Source organism: Equus quagga, chromosome 9, assembly GCF_021613505.1.
Source record: "Equus quagga isolate Etosha38 chromosome 9, UCLA_HA_Equagga_1.0, whole genome shotgun sequence".
Lineage (NCBI taxonomy): Eukaryota > Metazoa > Chordata > Mammalia > Perissodactyla > Equidae > Equus > Equus quagga.
In genome coordinates this window covers 75,897,351-75,917,516 of record NC_060275.1, presented here as the reverse complement: position 1 = coordinate 75,917,516, position 20,166 = coordinate 75,897,351, and the positions used below count along the sequence as shown (strand labels likewise).

General features: G+C 42.3%; 1 protein-coding gene across 1 annotated transcript in view; it reads right to left on the bottom strand.

Moving 5' to 3' along the window:
• Positions 1 to 18,762, bottom strand: part of DEPDC1B (DEP domain containing 1B) — an 89,186-nt gene extending 70,424 nt beyond the window's left edge. The window contains exons 1-2 of the mRNA XM_046671786.1: positions 18,667 to 18,762; positions 9,366 to 9,631 (exon numbers count right to left, since the gene is read on the bottom strand). Of these exons, the coding sequence (XP_046527742.1) occupies positions 9,366 to 9,631; positions 18,667 to 18,714 (314 nt within the window). The 5' untranslated portion in view covers positions 18,715 to 18,762. The remainder of the gene's footprint in view (positions 1 to 9,365; positions 9,632 to 18,666) is intronic.
• Positions 18,763 to 20,166: the final 1,404 nt, after the last annotated feature.

Genomic DNA, 20,166 nt, shown 5'->3' with positions numbered 1-20,166 from the left:
TCACAGACACAATTCCTGCCCTAGACAGGCAGACAACAGAATTGTGAAACACAGTCTGGTATCAGGTAGGGAGATGGTGGGAAGTGTGGCAACTGGAATGGGTTTGCCCCATCTCAAGACTCTCAGGTGCTGTGTGCCTTACACAGTGAGACAGGTCAGTTATTGCTCAATAAGACCAGGGGGAAAAAGACTTTCAATTCATAATTTTTTAAGACATTGTGTCAGAAGCTAATAACATTAGGCACCTATGGGAAAGAGAACTGGGTAGAGAGTTTGTTTTTTCTACACTATTCTACTCAGTTCCATATTTATTTACTCTAATTCTATTTTCACAATATTCGAATTACAGCTTTATGATATTTTAGTTTCTGACAAAGCCAAAGGTCTTGTCGTCCAAGATTTTGGGGCTACTTTGTGCCTCCTCTCTTCTAGATGAATTTTCACTATCCAGAAGGCAGGTGGGATAGTGGTATAGAGATAGAGGTGACACAAAAGAACTCATTCTGCCATTGTAAACTTTAAAACGATATGATCTATTCACCTTTTACTGGAATGATTAAAAAAATCTGAAAATAAGAACAATATATACTCAATGTATAAAAGTAAGGAGAAAATAATTTACGCTATTTTTAAACCCTCTATCCAGAAATAATTACTGTTAACATTGCGATTTTTCTCTATTTTCTGCTTAAGATTTTACACGAGAAAAATAAGAATAAAGCATTTTCTATCCTGCTTTTCCTCCCTCTGCTCCTCACTTTCTTCTGCTGGGTATCTGAAACTTATTTAGGGCAAACTGGCATTTAAGGTATGAAAAAACAACATAACTGTAGAATAAAGGTAATAAAAATAGGAAAGATCCGATCCGAGTTCAAAGCCTGAACTTCACCTAGGGGAGCGAGGTGCAGGGAGAATATTCACTGTACATACTCTTTTGTACTTTGTAAATTTTGTGTGTGTGTGTGTATGAAGAAGATTGGCCCAGAGCTAACACCTGTTGCCAATCTTCCTCTTTTTGCTTGAGGAAGATTGTCCCTGAGCTAACATCTGCACCAATCTTACTCTGTCTTGTATGTAGGATGCCACCACAGCATGGCTTGATGAGCAGGGTGTAGGTCCGTGCCCGGGATCCGAACCCACGAAGCCCAGGCTGCCAAAGCGGAGTGCACAAACTTAACCACTACGTCACTGGGCTGGCCCATGTACTTTGCAATTTGAACCACATGAAAGTATTACCTTCACAAAATACACAAAATTGAAAAATAAAAATGAGATAGAAAAGAATTTTAATGACTAAAAACACTATGCCAGTCCAACAAAATAGATGTGTCAGTCCAAGGACTGTCAGTCTAGTATCTCCAATTTATTATTTGTTACAGGTTCATTTTGGTTAATTAAATACTGCCTGGGTTCTGCTACTTTTTCAGGTATGCAGACTCTCTCTCTCTCAATTGAGACTGCAAAGCAGGGAGGAACAGAATCATGACAAATTTCTTTTGTATCTCCTTCAGTGCCTTGGATTGGGAAACATACAAGATAAGTACTCAATGTTTGGAATCATAAAAGTTTAGAATTTAAAAAAACCTTAAAGATCGAGCCCATCCCTATAACTTCATAAATGAAAAAACCAATGCCTAGGAAGGCTACGATACTTATCCAACTAGTGCAGCACAATATCCCAGGACCTGATGAAATGAAGAAAAACAAAATCACTCACGATTTGGAGCTTTACTATAAAAACAAAAGATGTCCACTAGAGGAAGCCAATAGTCCATTAAGTCAAAGAAGTTCCTAACCATTCGCTCCAAAAGATCTATATGGTAGTAATGAATTTTTCCCAGAACTACAGAAAACGACTAAAGAACCATATACTGCAAACCAATGTAAATTCGGTTTTTTTCCATTAGGGGTACAAATAGAGACTTTCAAATGTCCAGCATTAAAAAAATGTTATCAGCACATAGTAAAACTGATTTTTTTTTCTTGGTGTACATTCTCTATTCACCCATCAGAGAAAATATGGGTTGTTTTCAACTATTGGCAATTATTAATAGAGCTGCTATAAATATTCACATACAGGGGCTGGCCTCACAGCCAAGTGGTTAAAGTTCTGCGTGCTCCGCTTCGGCAGCCTGGGTTTGCAGGCTCAGATCCTGGGTGCAGACCTACTCCACTCATCAGCCATGCTGTGGAGGTGTCCCACATACAAAAAATAGAGGAAGATTGGCACAGACGTTAGCTCAGGACTAATCTCACCAAAAGAAATATATATATATTCATGTGCAAGTTTCTGTGCAAACCTAAGTTTTCATTTCTCTATGGTAAATGCTTAGGAGCAGAAATGCTGAGTCATATGGTAGGTATGTTTAACTTTAAAAAAACAGCCCAGGGGCCAGCCCGGTGGTGCAGCAGTTAAGTTCGCACTTTCCACTTCTCAGCGGCCTAGGGTTTGCCGGTTTGGATCCCGGGTGTGGACATGGCACCACTTGGCAAAAGCCATGCTGTGGCTGGCATCCCACATATAAAGTAGAGGAAGATGGGCATGGATGTTAGTTCAGGGCCAGTCTTCCTCAGCAAAAAGAGGAGGATTGGCAGTAGTTTGCTCAGGGCTAATCTTACTCAAAAAAAAAAAAAACAACAACCCCCAAAAACCAAAAACTACCAAACTGTTTCCAAAGTGACTACCAACCTAGGCTCCCCACTAGCAATGGATGAGATTTCCAATCGCTCCACATCCTCACTAGCTCTTGATATTGTACTTTTATTTTAGCCCTTCTAAGAGATATGTAGTGGTATCACATCATGGTTTTAATTTGCTTTTTCCTAACGCTAATAATGTTAAACGTCTTTTCAAGTGCTTGTTTGCTATCTGTGTATCTTTGCTGAAGCGTCTATTCAAGCCTTCTGTTCTTTTTGTTGGTGGCGGTGGTCGTGGTGGTGAGGAAAATTGGCCCTGAGCTAACATCCATTGTCAATCTTCCTCTTTTTGCTTGAGGAAGACTGTCACTGAGCTAACATCTGTGCCAGTATTCCTCTATTTTGTATGTGGAACACCACCACAGGATGGATTCAGGAGCAGTGTATAGGTCCACGCCCAGGATCCAAACCTGCGAACCCCAGGTCGCCAAAGCAGAGCACGTGAACTTAACTGCTACACCACTGGGCTGGCTCTTTCTGTTCATTTTTTAATTGGGTTGTTTTCTTGCTGTTGAGTTTTGTGAGCTCTTTATATATTCTTAATATGTAAATATTAATATATATATTATCTGATATAATATATAATATATAAATATTAAATATACCAGTCCACTGTCATATATACAGCTTGCAAATATTTTCTCCCCATCTGTAGCTTGTCTTCTCATCCTCTTAGTAGTGTCTTTCACACTAAACGTTTCACAGAGTAAAAGATTTTAATTTTGATAAAGTTCAAGTTACCATGTTTTTTCTTTTTTTTTTTTGTTTTGTGAGATAGATTGGCCCTAAGCTAACATCTGTTGCCAATCTTCCTCTTTTTGCTTGAAGACGACTGTCCCTGAGCTAACATCCATGTCCATGCCAGTCTTCCTCTATTTTATATATGGGATGCCATCACGGCACGGCTTGATGGGCAGTGTTTATCTCTGCACCTGGGATCCAAATCGGTAAACCCATGGCCGCCGAAGCAGAGCACACAATCTTAACCACTACGCCACCAGGCCGGCCCCACCAAGTTTTTGCTTTTTGAGTCAAGTTTTTGGTGTCAAATCTAACAACTCTTTGCCTAACCCCACAGCATAAAGATTTTCTCCTGTTTTTCCAAACTTTTTATAGTTTTACACTTAAACCTACGATTTACTTTGAATTAATTTTTGCATAAAGTATGAGGTCTAGACTGAGATTCAGTTTTTCACATATAGACACATAGATGGCCAATTAATTACTCCAACACCATTTGCCAAAAAGACATCTTTTTCCTTTAAATTGCTTTTACGCCCTTGTCAAAAATCAACTGGCCATATGTGTGTGTTTCTGGACTCTATTCTGTTCCACTGATGTAAGTGTCTATCCTTGCACCAACACTATGGTCTTCATTACTGTGGCTTTATGGAGTAAGTCAGAAAAACAGGTAGCATGAGTCCTCTGTTTTTAAATTAAGAACTGTGAAAGTAACATTATTCAATAAAGCTGACAATATCGACACAACAAATTTTAGGTTCAGACAAAAATCAGTATTTTCGAAATAAGCCAGAAAAAAAGCAAATATAAAGAGAAAAAAACAGGAAGAAAATGAAAAGCGAAGTAGGAGAAAAGGAAAAGGAAAAAGAAGTGGGAACATGATAGTGACACACATAAAGATGTAGAAACAAAAAAGAAAGAAAAAAAGGAACAGGGGGAGGCAGGAGAATGAAGGAAAATGGCTCCCTACACGTTGGGTGGCAACAAGGACACCTGAGCCAGTGAAGTCCTCCGTGCACCTGAACAGCTCCACGGGTACAGCAACCCGCCAGAGACAGCGTCAGCAACAGGAGCAGGTCAAGAGCCAGGTGCAGGCTCCAGGCCAGGGTACCTCATCCTGCTGAAGATCGACCGCAGGCGACACACTTCCTCACTAAATAGTCCCAAACAAGCAATTATCATAACACGCTTCTATTTTTATATGACCCATTACGTTAGGTTTAAATAATCTACATAACTGTTTTCATACAAATACGGGCAGAGTCAATGATCAGTATGAATTTCTTTAACTACAACATGCCCGGTGTTTTGTTTAGATGCTTCCAAGAGAAAAATGTCTGGTTCCCCGAGGACAAAATATCCACCCTGTCCACCTCACAGCTGTCACGAAAATCAAATGAGATCATGGAAGGGAAGCTGCTTCATAAACTGAAATTTCTTATAAAAATACAAGGTAGTGTGACCAATTCTCCTTGTCAGAAGTCTAGGGCCACGAAGCTTTGTCACACACCCATGACAGCACCTGGCTCAACTATGAGGACCTTTTGGTGAAATCTAAAATTGTCTTCACTAGCAGCAAATCCAGAACTCTTTCTAGTCATCGCTATTTGTAGCAGGAAAGAAGCGGTTCAGTAGATAGCTCTGTCAATTCTCGGCACTGTCGCCCTGGTAATTATGAACATTCAGAGATTAGGATCCTGCTTTCCTTTCTTACACACTAGAATTCACTATTTTCTTCTATTTTCTATACTTTTTGATTCTTGAGGAAAAAAACTCACGGGTAACAAATGTAAACACAGTCACAGGACAAATATGACATACATTTTTTTAAACTAGAAATAAGACTTGACACATTCCAAAATAAAAGCTTAACTCATCATTTCTGTTATAAAATTCTCTAACGTGTGCATGTATCTGTGTGTGTGTGTGTGTGTGTATATATAGATATAGATATAGATATAGATAATTTCTGTCTTTAAAAAATACCGTAAGAGCCTTTGTATTTCGTGTAGCTTTCTCTAACTAAGCCTTTCTCTAACTCACAGACCCAGGAAACCACCTATCCCCTGCTATATTTATGTAAGTATAGAGGCTGATTATGTTTACCTTACCTTCTCTACTTGAGAACTTCCTGAAGAAGACAGCTGATCATTTAATATGTATTACATAGTACTTAATACATTACTGGAATTCTGTGTTGCTACACCAAATGTTTCTCATTTATTATTCTGTGTGTTTACTCATTCACTCATTGATTTATTTAATAGGCTAAGTCAACCTCATGCTGTGGACATGGAGGCAGTCTGGTGTACCACAGAGCACAGGCTTCAGAGAGAGAGACCTTAATTCAAATCCTGAACTCTACTACTAGCTGAGTGACTCTGGAGAAGTTAGTAACTTTGGCCTTATTAATTTCCTAACCTTTAAAATTAGGATAATACCACTACATAAACAGGTGTTGAGTTAAAGGATGATTATGTGATGTATCTGGCACACCACAGGTGCTTTAGAATGTTAGTTCCTTTCTTCCCAGCAAGAGGTCTTGATACTTCTTGATACTACTTATAAAAGTTCCTCTTCCATAAAACTTGATATTTAAAAGCATGCTCTGGGGACCAGACCCGTGGCTGAGTGGTTAAGTTTGCGTGCTCCACCTCGGTGGCTGGGGGTTTTGCTGGTTCAGATCCTGGGCACAGACCTAGCACCACTCATCAAGCCATGCTGAGGCGGCCTCCCACATAGCACAACCAGAAGGACCACAGCTACAACATACAACTATCTACTGGGGGGCTTTGGGGAGAAGAAGAAAAATAAATAAAATAAATAAAAGCATGTTCCTAAACTTCTGCACCTTATTGACTCTTATCTATACTCAAATCTAACCTGCCTCCAGCCCCGAATCTCCCTCGTCTGCTTTCTTTATCATCTGGCAGTATCCAGCTATGAAAAGCAGCCGGCCCCCACTCTCCCCCAGAGCACTGGCCTGCAGCCGTGAGGACCCTGGGCACCAGCCCCAGTAGCTGCATGCGTGCAATAGCTGCATCCACACTCATCAGCTCACTCTCCATTCAAGGCACAACCCCCTTAACATATGATTTACACGTCTACATAGATTCGATCCCAAATTAAATCTGAGAAGTTGGCAAACATCAGTGGTTAACTTACAGAACTTCCACTCAGGAAAATGGAAAGCTATGAGTTTTCGGGTGATAAACAATGAAAGAAAATACTTCTCTTGTTATGACTCACAAGTATTCTATAAGAGAAACTGGTGGAAAAAAATCATTATTTAATGGATGAATTTAGTCTGTCTGTGCACTCTACGTTTTAAAGGGAGCTGCACAATTACATAGCCAGCCCTGGTGGTCTAGTGGTGAAGATTGAGAACTCTCACCGCTGCCTCCAAGTTCAGTTCCCTGTCAGAGAACCACACCACCCATCTATCAGATGTCATACCGTGATGGCTACATGTTGCTGTGATGCTGAAAACTATGCCACCAGTATTTCAAATACCAGCACAGTCACCCATAGTGGACAGGTTCCAGCGGAGCTTCCAGACTAGACAGTAGAAAGAAGGACCTGGCCTCCCACTTCCAAAAAAATTGGCCATGAAAACTCTATGAATAGCAGTGGAGTGCTGTTTGATATGGCACTGTAAGGCTCTGCTGTACACAGGGTCACTAGGAGTCAGAAGTGATTTGACGGCACTAACAACAAACATGATTTAGTCTTCATATTGAAGTGAAACATGCTCTAACAGTCAGTGCTGGGTGCTCAGCTCCTATTTCACTCTCCTGAGGACTCTTAAAGCCTCATGGGAACTCAATGGTTGGTACCCAATTTAAGGTCACAATAGAACAGATTGGAAATTACTCATCCAGAGAATCTTTTAGAAGTGTTCTAGCTAAACCTTGATGGGGTACAAGCAATTAGAGTTTCCCAAGAGAAAGAATCACTTAAGAATCCCCAATGAGGGGCCGGCCCCATGGCCAAGTGGTTAAGTTCAGAGCTCTGCTTCGGCGACCCAGGGTATCAACAGTTCAAATCCTGGGCACGGACATGGCACCACTCATCAGGCCATGCTGAGGCAGCATCCCACGTGCCACAACTAGGACCACAACTGAAAATATACAACTGTGTACTGGGGGGACTTGGGGAGAAAAAGGGAAAAAAAAAAGAAGCCCCAATGAGTGGGGCATGTGGAACCAGGGCTAGAGTTTCCAACCTAACCATAGAGTGCTAACAAGCACTATGGTCTCAGAATAAGCTAAAATCACCCAAGATCCTAATTAAAAGTTGGATCAGGGGCCGGCCCAGTGGTGCAGTGGTTACGTTCACACGTTCCACTTCGGCGGCCCAGGGTTCACCGGTTCGGATCCCAGGAGCAGAGATGACACTGCTTGGCAAGCCATACTGTGGTAGGCATCCCACATACAAAGTAGAGGAAGATGGGCATAGACGTTAGCTCAGGGCCAGTCTTCCTCAGCAAAAAGAGGAGGATTGGCACTATATGTTAGCTCAGGGCTAATCTTCCTCAAAAAAAAAAAAAAATGTTGGATCAGCAAACCAGAAATAACTGTCAATTGGAGAGATAACTAATTGCCCAGATGATAATCTTGATATCTAGAAGCTGGAGACTGCTGATGAAACTCTGAGAAGAAGTTAGATTCTAAACGTACAGCAATGTCTGTTCTCAGCCTTGGTGACCACGCTTACACTGCTCTGCAGCCTCTCTCAGCAGCGAGTCCAGGAAGAAACCAAAGAAATGGTTCCAGTAGGAAATGGTCAGGTTTTCTCTGCTCAAAGCCATGGGTCCCAGTGGCCCTAAAACGCCCTCACTAAATGTGTTGTAAGAGCATTCTTTATCTTTCTGTTGGAGGAAGAAAAAACAAATATTACGGGTCCACGTTCTCCATCTCCTTAGAAGCTCTCTCAGGTTCTCAGCACTTTGGTGGGCCTCTCTGTAGATAACTCAACAGTTCCTCCTTTCTGCACTGTGTGTCTTCACTCCTCTTTAGTCTTCTTCCATTCCCTGCATCTTAGGTAGGTTCCCTCCATCTCCAGGAATAAAGAAGCCTAGTGTGCAGTGAGAAGGGAAGTGCAAGCAAAGAAACACCCATTTTCCTCAGATTATCCGGTGGTAAGTGTCCAGTCATAAAAAGACGGAAACATGAATAAAAATGTTTGGGGAAAGCAGACATGCTTCGCCAGGGTCAATCTGAGACCTCGGGGAATTGTAGTACAACTCTTTGTACAGGCCCTGAGCTATGCTTAAAGATCAGACCCAGGGGCCGGCTCCGTGGCCGAGTGGTTAAGTTTGAGCACTCCGCTGCGGCAGCCCAGGGTTCGGGTCCTGGGCGCAGACATGGTACCGGTCATCAGGCCACATTGAGGCGGCGTCCCACATCCCTCAACTAGAAGGATGTGCAACTAAGATATACAACTGTGTATGGAGGGGTTTGGGGAAATAAAGCAGAAAAAAAAAAAAGATTGGCAACAGTTGTTAGCCCAGGTGCCAATCTTTAAGGAAAAAAAAAAAAGATCAGACCCACCATGCCCCTGAACACACACCTTCTCATTGCTCAGAAAGGCTCGATCGACCCAGAGCTCCTGTTTCACCCTTTCAGATTCTCTAAGAGTATTAAGCTATTGTAGCCTTCCTCCCAGGTGTGCAAAAGGCATGAAAAGATTTCCTTACTGAAACTCACTGCAACAAGAGACTGCTGTGGGGTGCTCTATGGAGCCAGGAACCGTTACAATCGGTCTTACTGTCACGAGACATTCAATTCTCCACTCAATAAATCACACGTAACACATCACTCCAAAGGACAAGGTAAATTCTTCCACGTGAGGAAGCTTTAACAGACTGACCAGACCCACCATCCTCCCGGCCTCCTTTCTCCCCTGCAGGGTTGACTTGTCGTTACCTGTACAAGTGTCGGTTGTCTTCAAAATCTTCCTGGCCCCATTTTCCCTTGATGTCTTCAATAACATGATTCTTTAGGAATTTTTTTAGCAGCTGGACCGTTTGTTTGCGAGTCACTTCAGGGCCAAAGTTTTGACTGCACCTCAGCAGCTCATGTAGCCAGTCCACAGCTTCGGCCGCCGTGAAGCAATGTTCATAACTTTTGAAACGACAGCGATGTTTCCGTAATGGCATCCTAGCGCGAAAAAGCTCAACTGTTTCATTCCACTAGGGGAAGAAAGAAAGGCATTTAGTAATCAAGGGATTTTTTTTTTAAAGATAGACACCTGAGCTAACAACTGTTGCTAATCTTTTTTTTCTTTTCCTGCTTTTTCTCCCCAAATCCCCCCAGTACATAGTTGTATATTTTAGTTGTAGGTCCTTCGAGTTGTGGTATATGGGACGCCGCCTCAGCATGGCCTGATGAGTGGTGCCATGTCCACACCCAGGATCCAAACTGGTGAAACCCTGGGCCGCCCAAGCGGAGCATGCGAACTTAACCACTCGGCCATGGAGCTGGGCCCAATCAAGGGATTTTTTAAAGTTTATTACATCCCAGATATTTAAGACAATAAATGCAATTTTTCCATTTAAAACCTGAATAACAGAAGGAGGCTTAAAATTTTTTTATTTACAACCTTCACACTCTAAAGAAAAAGTAACTTTTAAAAATGCATTTACTCATTCAATAAATATTTACTGAAGATATTGCCATCAAGTTGTCCTATTATGTGAACTTAAAGGACTTTTACATTAATGAGAAACATATGATCAAAAACAATGGTAAAACTGAACCCAATATGCATAATTCACTTCTTGAAGCTCTGCTTAATATGACTTTACCTCATTCAGCAAATATTTACTGTTTAGTACATAAAAGGTATTGTATGGGGAGAGGAAAAGAGAGATGTACAAGATATAGTGCCTGATGTCAAAACATCTTTAAAAGTTCTGCAGATTTTCCTATTAAAAAAAAAATCTAGACATCCACATCTTCATCAGCCATCCCATTATTAAAGGAAATGTTCACATATGGTGTTCTTCCTACAAAATTACTCCAACATCTTTTTAGGACCCTAGCTTCCCGCCAGCCCTCCTAAAAGTCCTGAAATCTCACAGTCTTACTCTCATAACCATTCTCCCTTCTCCTTCAAGTATATCTCTTCATAAACCCTGAATCTTTTATTTTTCACCTCCGTTTCTATTGAAATCAGATTTTCTGATTTCACCTTTTGCTTTCAACTATAGTTCTTCTAATCTCAGCATATTCTTTTTATTTTGCCCAACACTGGTGCCTTGTTTTCCCTTCAGATCAGGCCTTTTCTTCCAGGCTTCTCTGCATACTCCCTACTGCCCAACCACCTCTGCAACTATTGTCCCGTTTCTCTTCTGTGTTTGAGAGCTAACTTTCTCAGCCACAGTCATAATTTCTGAGTATACAACACCAGGTGCTTAAAGGGCCAAAGTAGGGTGTTGCAAGCATGCAGCCTGGACATGTAGTTCAGTGCAAAATACACAGTAGGTATTCAATAATAAATGCTTAATTGGTCTTTCACTTTTTTTTAACCACCTTCTATCTTCAGGCAATTTAATTCCACTCTGACTCTCAATCATGTCTTCCTCCTGGCCAAATTCAAATATCTTTTTGCCTTATCTATATTAACCTTTCTACTTTTTTTGACACTGTTATAAGCTCTGCTCCAGCTTTAGTTGGTCCAGAATTTAAAGGCTTTTTTAGCTTCTTAAAAACACACACAGAAACAAGGCAAGCCATAGAATAAGATAACATAGAACCAGAATTTCAAAAATAAAACAAAACAAAAAATTCAAATCAAGGAAAAAAAAAGACAGATACTCCAAAAGAAAAATGGAAAAAGTCGTACACAGGCACTTCATATAAAAGGATCTCCAAATTTACCATAACCTAGACAAGGATGTTCAACCTCATTAATTATCAGTGAAACACAAAAGAAATCCACAAGGCAATACCACCGCATACCTACAGAATGGCTAAAATGAAAAAGTGAGCAACACTAAGTGTTGGTGAGAATATGGAGCAACTAGAAATCTCACACACTGATGGAAGGAATGTAAATCAGTATAACCACTTTGGAAAACAGGTTGGCAGTATCTACAAAAGCTAAATATATGCACACCTTATAACCCAGCAATTCGATTCCTAAGTGTATATCCAACAGAAACGCATATGTATGTTCACCACAAAACACACTGGTCATAGTAGCATTTTTCTTAATAGGCAAAAACAACTCAAATGTCCATCAATATAAGAACCATAATTGTGATTTGTTCATGTAATGGAATGCTGTACAGCAATGAAAATGAATGAACTACTACTACATGCAATAACATATATGAATGACAAAGATAAACTGTAATATTGATATAAGAAAGCCAGATATGAAAAGTAAATACTATGTAATTCTATTTACATAAAGTTAAAAAGCAAGCAAAATTAATCCATGGTATGAGAAATCTTAAGAGTGTTAATTTATATGGCAGTAGAGGGTGGGGGGGGGACTTCTGAGGTGCTGGTCATGTTATATTCCTTGATCCGGGTATTGGTTACATGGGGTGCTCACTTTGTGAAAATTCACTGAGTTTTACTTTTATAATTTGTGCACTTTTCTGCACACATTATGCTTAATAAAAAGCTTAAAACAAAACACACACATATAGACACACCACATGCCCATATATTAAAGTCACCTTAAGAGCAATCACAATTTTACATTACCAACCTGAAAGTTGATAAATACGAATTGGCTGACTGTGGTGGCAAATTGAATGTGGAAGAGAGAGGAGAGGGAAGTGAGTGGATGAAAGAGGGACTGTACATAACCAGAGGAAATGGCTAGAACTAAACAACGAATTATAGAAAAAGAGCCCATCAAGAGTTCGCGAACGGTGATTTGACTTCACTATCTGCCCACCTACCTCATCAGGTTATTGTGAGGTCAAATGACATCATGGCTACCTAAGCCCTTTGTAAAAGATAAAGCGTTCCTCAGGGGGCCAGCCTGGTGCCGTAGTGGTTAAGTTCGCACACTTCACTTTGGTGGCCTGGGGTTCACAAGTTCAGATCTGGGACACAGACCAACACACCGTTCCTCGAGCCATGCTGTGGTTGTGTCCCACAGTCAAAAGAAGAGGAAGATTGGCATGGATGTTAGCTCAGCGACAATCTTCCTCAAGCAAAAGGAGGAAGACTGGCAATGGATGTCAGCCCAAGGCCAACTTCCTCAACCAAAAAAAAAGATAAAGTGTTCCTCAAACATAAGGGCAACATATAAAATTTCCAGGATAATCTCTCAACACAGATTGTGGGGTTCAATCTATTCTAGAGCTGGAAAGAAACTCTAGGGTAAAATAAAGACCCAAGGAGGACATGTAAATTGGCAGCTGTCACTCAGGTACTTAGTCTCGGAATAAGATCTGGAATCTTGTTCTACGGTCTCCTCCTTAAGAGATCATTTCATTATGCCAAGTACCTATGAACATTAACATAGGTTTAAACAATTTCCAGGCATTTTTAATAGTTTGTTTTTAATTCTCCCCTGACACCTAGCTTTCATTTTGATCCTGATCAGGTATATCGGGAGGTAGAAAGGAAAGAAGGATTAATAAAGATTTTCACTTATTTTATGTTGATTGAATTACCACAATCATTATCACCTAAACTTACTTAATGCAAGTACTTTATGAATTACATAATATAACAAAGACATAACAAAGACATGGCTCTCTGGGACCCTATATTTCAAAATAAAAATGAATATGTCTGTTAATTGACTCAGGCTGATTAGCAGTTCCTCTACTTGTCATTTTAATTACTGAAGAAATAACACACACTGTAACAAATTACATGCAGAAGTACATACAGGAGTCTGCCCTCTCTCCAATCCCACATACCTATCAAACATATACACACAGATATAGAATTTTTCCCTTTGTATGTATGTGCATGATTTATTATTCTTTTTGTTGTTTGCTTCCTTCTGTAAGAAACGAGATCAATCATATTGTACACATAATTTACAACTTGCTTTTACATTTAACATACCACGGATATCTTTCTGTGTTAATACCCATAGATCTAGCCCATTCTTACAAATGCATGGCATGCCAAGCGGTGCCATGTCCGCACCCAGGATTTGAACCGGTGAACCTCAGGCCGCCGAGAAGCAGAACGTGCAAACTTAACCGCTGCGCCACCACGCCAAACCCCATTTATTTAGTTTTGATAGACCAGATTTCTAAAGAGTATCAACATTTTAAATCAATTTAGCAATTCACACTCCCACCAACAACTTATGAGCCTACTGCCTTATCTCCAGCCATAACCAGCTATTATTATTCTTCTCATTTCTGCCAATCTATGTACAAGAAATGTTATCTCTATGTTGTGTTCGCATTTTCCTATCTCCACCTTTAGTCATTTGCATTTCTTAGTTTGAGACTTGCCATATTTCTATTGGTTTGTCTCTCTTTCTTTTTTAACCAATTTTAAGATCTGCTTAAATCTAGAATTTAAACCTAAGTGCACAGAAGTCAGGAAAGTTAGTCTCTTTGCTGAGTTCAGTATCCTCACAACCAAAGACAATGTCTGACATACAGTACACGTGTTTAATAAATACGTATTGAATGAAGAAATGTGGAAGACTAATTCTTTTCCAAATATTCTAGAAATGTTTTTTCTCCTGGCTTATGAATGTGTTTATGTGGTCTCCAGCCATATATAAGAAGGTTTTATTGTTGATGATGTTTTAAGGAAACAAATATATCTTTTTTTCTTTACAGCTTCAGGGTTTATTAAGAGAATTTATGGTGGGAGGGAGGAGATCTCCAATTTAATTTTCTTAATTTTCTGCCAAATGGAGAGCCAAGTATGCCATCCTTTTCTCCCTGAATTGACATATTAGGTTACCTTGCATATTACCTTTCTGGATTCTGTTTCTGAACTCTCTTCTCTATCCCACTGAGCTATCTCTATATTCCTGTCAATACTATACCACTGTGACTACAGTCATCAATACTCATGTTAAATCTCTGGGAGATCAAGGCCACCTGTAGTCCTCTTTTTAAAAGACTTTTTGAATTCTCACAATTTTACTCTACTGTATGAGCTTTTACCTCAATGCATGCCCCACACAGAAAAAAAGAAAAAGTCTATTAGGATTCTGATTGGATTTTCAGCTGTTCTGTTGACAGCTGGCTTTCATTTCACAGTAGAAACATCCTAAAAGACATCTTTATCAAAGGCTCATATCTCTCTTTAAAAACAGAAACTATAGGGGCCTGCCTGGTGGCACCGTGGCTAAGTTCGCACGTTCACCGGTTTGGATCCCAGGTGCAGATATGGCACCACTTGGCATGCCATGCTGTGGTAGGCGTCCCAGATATAAAGTGGAGGAAGATGGGCACTGAGGTTAGCTCGAGGAGGATTGGCAGCAGTTAGCTCAGGGCTAATCTTCCTCAAAAACAAAAACAAAAAACAGAAACTATAAAAAGAATTTTGAATTTATTTATTTTGATTTTTTTAATGGCATTTGTCATTATGAATTATATTTACTCAGTCCATGAAACACTTCAGATTTTCAAAACCTAAATGAGGACCATGGTGTCTGCTCCCACTTATTTCTAAATATAATTAGATGGTTATTTGGTTACTCTGCCGAAAAAGAATTCAGTTTTCTTTAAAATGATTCACCATTCTTAGTCACATTTAGAAAAAAAAAAATCCTCTGTCAATAAAGAACAAGAGAGAGCTTGAAAATTTTTCCATGACATATTACCTTTAAAGAGATAATCTTTATAGCAAAGGGAAGAAGACAGATTCATTCAGACCCCTAGTTACACAACACAACCGTTTTTGCTTAACCATCATGAACCAAACTACAAAATACAACAATGAATGTTGAAATGTGCTTCCTGTTCTTTTCTCCAGAATATTTATTCCATTTCCTTCCTTTTTAGTACCAAAAATACTATGATAGTGGTGCTATAATAATCTAGCACCTGGCCAGGGAGTTTGGAGACAATCAAATTCTAGATCCAGTTGTACTTGCCACATACTAGCAGTGTGAACTTGATCAAGTCAGTTCATCCCTTTAGGTTTCAATAAAATGAGGGGACTGGACCAGATAATCTTTAGAGTCCATTCTAGCGTTCAGATTCAATGACAGCTGTAAGTCTCTTAGAGTTGACCAGTTGCATCAGATGATATAGATAACTGAGAATTAAGTTCAAAGAAAGAATTAATAGATTTAAGCAGTTTTCAGAAAAAGCAATTTTCTTTCTCCTCGTTATTTCTTTTAAAATAAGAAACTATATATGGGTTACAAAAATGAAAGCTATTTCAGGAAAGATGAATAAATTGCTACTCAGCTCCCGTATTCATCATGAATTGACTTATAGGTTTTGTCATTTGATTTTTGGCACGAAAATTTACCTAGCCTATAAAACGTTATTTTCAAATAAGACTTTGGCACTCAGACTATGAAGCTGTACACAGTTTGAGAAATTATAGTGAGGCATGAAAGGAAGAAGTAAAAGCCCACTCTTTGTACGCCAACTTTTCCTGAAGATTCCCCCAAGCTGTTCCTGAAGATTAGGTCAAGAGTGATGTTGGGAGAAGGGAAAATGGGCATCGGGCAGTGAGGGGAGGGAAGGTGAGCTGGGGCAGATAAGGACAAAGAGGACTAGTCACAAACCTCATGATTTACCTGCTAAAAGCTTGAAGGCACAACTGAATGATTACGCTCTGGGAAACATTTATAGATTTTACAATGGGGGAAAAGCACCTGTAATGAGGACCGACATCACTAATGAATTAGGAATTCTCACTTAAAAAAAAAATACTGGGAGCCACCCAGTGGCGCAGCGGTTAAGTGCGCCCATTCTGCTTTGGCTGCCTGGGGTTCACCAGTTCGGATCCTGGGTGTGGACCTAAGCACTGCTTGTCAAGCCATGCTGTGGTAGGCGTCCCACATATAAAGTAGAGGAAGATGGGCACAGATGTTAGCTCAGGACCAGTCTTCCCCAGCAAAAAGAGGAGGATTGGCGGCAGATGTTAGCTCAGGGCTAATCTTCCTCAAAAAAAAAAAAAAATACTAAGGCCGTAGTGGTTAAGTTCCTGTGCCCCACTTCCACAGCCTGGCCACAGGGTTTGTGGGTTCAGGTGTTGGGCATGGACCTACACACCACTCATCAAGCTATGCTATGGCGGCATCCCACATACAAAATAAAGGAAGACTGCACAGATGTTAGCTCAGGGACAATCTTCCTCACAAAACAAAAGCTACTGTTTTCTGTGTTCTCAAAATCAATTTAAGATCAAGTTTCTCAAGTAGAATAAAGGTGAGAACTGAATTGACTACCTAGGAAATTCTCATGAAATTGAGGTGTTTCCATTATTAGTCATGTAATTTAATTTTCTGCTTAACTTGATCAGTCTTGGCCAAACTTGGCTGGAATATCACTTCTTGGGGACTGAAGACTTTTGGCAAACAGAGAGCACTTTTCTTTATAAATTCCTTTGATAACATGTTAATGTGACTCAGAATCAAGCAGTGTCTTATACAGAGGCACTCTGCATCTATGAAAAGTGGTACTTCTGGGGCCAGCTCCGTGGCTGAGTGGTTAAGTTCACACGCTCCGCTTCAGCGGCCCAGGGTTCTGGGGTTTGGATCCTGGGTACAGACTTACACACTGCTCATCAGGCCACGCTGTGGCGGCATCCCACAAAGAAGAACTAGAATGACCTGCAACTAGGATATACAACTATGTACTGGGGCTTTGGGGAGGAAAAAAAAGAGGAAGATTGCCAAGAGGTGTTAGCTCAGGGCCAATCTTCCTCACCAAAAAAAAGAAAGAAAAAAGTGGTACTTCATACAATTCTGTGAATATAAGATTAAAAAACAGTTCCAATTACAATGTAATTTATTTCTAAGTCTAAAGCAAGAAGAATGAGAACTAGTTACTCCAATATCCACAGCCTTTCTGTTTCCCTTGCATCAGTGCTATGAATAAACTCGGAGGGAGAGGTGGGATTCCCCCTCCACAGAGTAAAGGAAAGTTTTTGAAAGTCCCTAATAAAGTATAATCTCTATGTCATCCCTAAAGTCGGACCCACCAATAGCCCTGACGCGGGGTGGTTTCACATGGTAGAGGCAACTGTGAAGTAGAATCAGACATGAAAATACTTTTTTTAAAAAACCCTATTTGTTCTCTGCCACCACCATCCATACCTTTTAGAGGCTAGCCCAAAGGAAAATCAAAATTTATATCTGTTGAATTTATTTTTCAATGATGAACCATCTGGATGTCTATAGTAGATTGTTTGCAAAGATGAGTGCAGGAACTCCTCCCAACCTGTTTCTGTCTTTTCCTGGATATCCGTTCGGGTGCAAAGAACAATGAGACTAATTCCCAAGTTAGATGTGACCAGAAGTGGTGACAGACCAAGGAGAGACGTCCCTTCCTCCCAAATTACCATTCAGCTTTGCAAGAAAGCCGTCTGAAAACACGCCACGGACATTATCAAACTGTCACCACTTAGTCCATTATGCTAATCCTTTGAAACAGAAATCACTAAAATAGCTTGCTCCAGGTCACAAAGAAATCAAGTCGCCTCAGAACGGAGAACGCCAAAGCTGTCCTCCCAGGAGAAAAGGCAGCATCCGGACGGCCAGGCCTGCAAAGGCGCGTCCCGGCCCGCCGGCCGACCCCTCACTCAGGTCGGTGCTGACACAAACAGAAACGCCAGGAGCGGAAACGCGGCCAGGACCACCCATCTCTGCTCCGGGCACCGTTAGAAAGAACGGTGACACTCAGGCCGGAGACACGCCCTGCCGGACTGCGGTGAGGGGAGCGGCACAGGGGCGGATGGCCCTACGGTCACGGGCTGGGCCTTTCCCCTCCCGGCGCCGCGCTGGACTTCCGAGGACAAAGAGGGCAGGGTGGCGGGTGTCACCCTGGTCTTCCGGGCGCTTCCAGTCGGGAGGCGCCGTGAATACCGAGAACCCAGTCATCGTCTCGGGATCGAAGCTGCGCCCACCCCCGACAGGCTGGGCTCCAAGCCGCGTTAGCCTGTCTTTGGGCATCTTCCATAAAACCGCCACCCCCGCTGAAACACGTCCCGCCTCCAGCCCCAGGCCGGGCCTGCCCGGGAGAAGCGAGGACGGACCGGGATGCGGTCGGCGCCCCGGCCGGGGCATGGCGGGGCCGCCCGCACGCTCACTCACCAGCTTGGTGGCCCGGTACGGCCCGGGCCCCACGATGCGGTGCTCCATGCCGCACGCCGCGGCGCCCGCGGCCGCCCAGCGCCCGCCCAGCGCCGATGCCCGCGAGCCGGCGGCGCCTCAGTTTGAATCGCGAGCCAGCGCGCTGCGGGCGCTGATTGGCTGGCGCGGCGGCACGTGACGGGAATCGCGGGGCGGGGCCGCGGGACCACCCGCGGGCTGGGCGGCGGAAGGAGGGGCCCGTGCCTCCTGCATCACCTTCTGCGCTGCCTCCTGCGCTGCCTCCGGCACCACCTCCTGCTGCGCCGGGAGCAGGGGGCGCGCACCATGCAGGGCTGCGTCGGCCGCCCACCTCGCCTGCAGAGCGCAAGCGTCTGGGGCGAGCAGGGACTGGCCGTGCGGGCTGCCTCCGCTGGTGCGCCCTCGGGCTTCCCCGCGACCCGCGCTCGCACGCTTTCTCTGCAAAAGGGTCGAGGAAAGCGTGTAATTCCGAGACCGAAATCCGCTGCACCGGATAGACGAATCCCTCTCCCTTCCATCTGCACGTGAACCTGGAGGTGCGCCAAGACTGTGAGAAGTGGGCCGTGACGGGAGCGAGAGGACAGGCTCTACAAGTGGAGGGACATTTAAAAACTAGGTAAATGCCGTTGGCCACAGAGAGTGTCGGCAGCGTGGAAGAACAATGACGAGCTGGGAAAGGGCCCGGATTCAGCTTCCTATGCAGTTCTTTTGGAAGAGGAGTCTTTCCCTCGAATTTCAGTTCCACGTTTTGTATCTGACTGAAAATTTTAGCCGTTTGCCATAGGACTGAGTTCTTTTGGGGCTCAGAATCTTCACCCTGGGAATTGGAGGTATGATTTGCAATTGTTCAAAGAGGCAAATGACGTCACCACTCTGTACCTCTGACTCGAGTTCAAAGTTCAAATCTGGTCACCTCAGAGACTACCCAGGACAGGACGAAATAAGATAGAGCTAAATAAAGGATCAGACTCCCGCTTTATCCCATCCACATAACCCCCCTCCTTCATTTAGGTATGTATTTAGCTGCAGTTTAGAAAGCCCAAAAAATTCCTGGGATGATACGTATGTATTACTTTGTAATCAGAAAAAGCAATAAAGATCATTTTTACTTCCAGTGTTCCAATGAGTGAATCCTTATCAGAACTTCTTTTTGGGGGGTGGGGGGGAGGGTGGAGGGACCTCCGGACTTCTTAGAAGAGATTTGCTTATCCTTGGCAGGGGATATCAATGGGGCGCAAGAGACTGAAGGAGAAAAGGAATTTAAGAGCCTTGTGGATCTGGGACCTGCCACCACCCGGGACGGTGGTGGAACTGGGATCGCATACAAAACGTCATGCCCTGCTTCCTGAGCATTTTCCCAAGAGTCCATCATGAGCCATAGACAAGGTAATTGCTTTTACTGGAAAGGCATACCTCCAAATGCTCTGCATATCAGAGGCCACAAAGACAGTACTCGCGATTATAGTTTAAATTGGGCTGTGG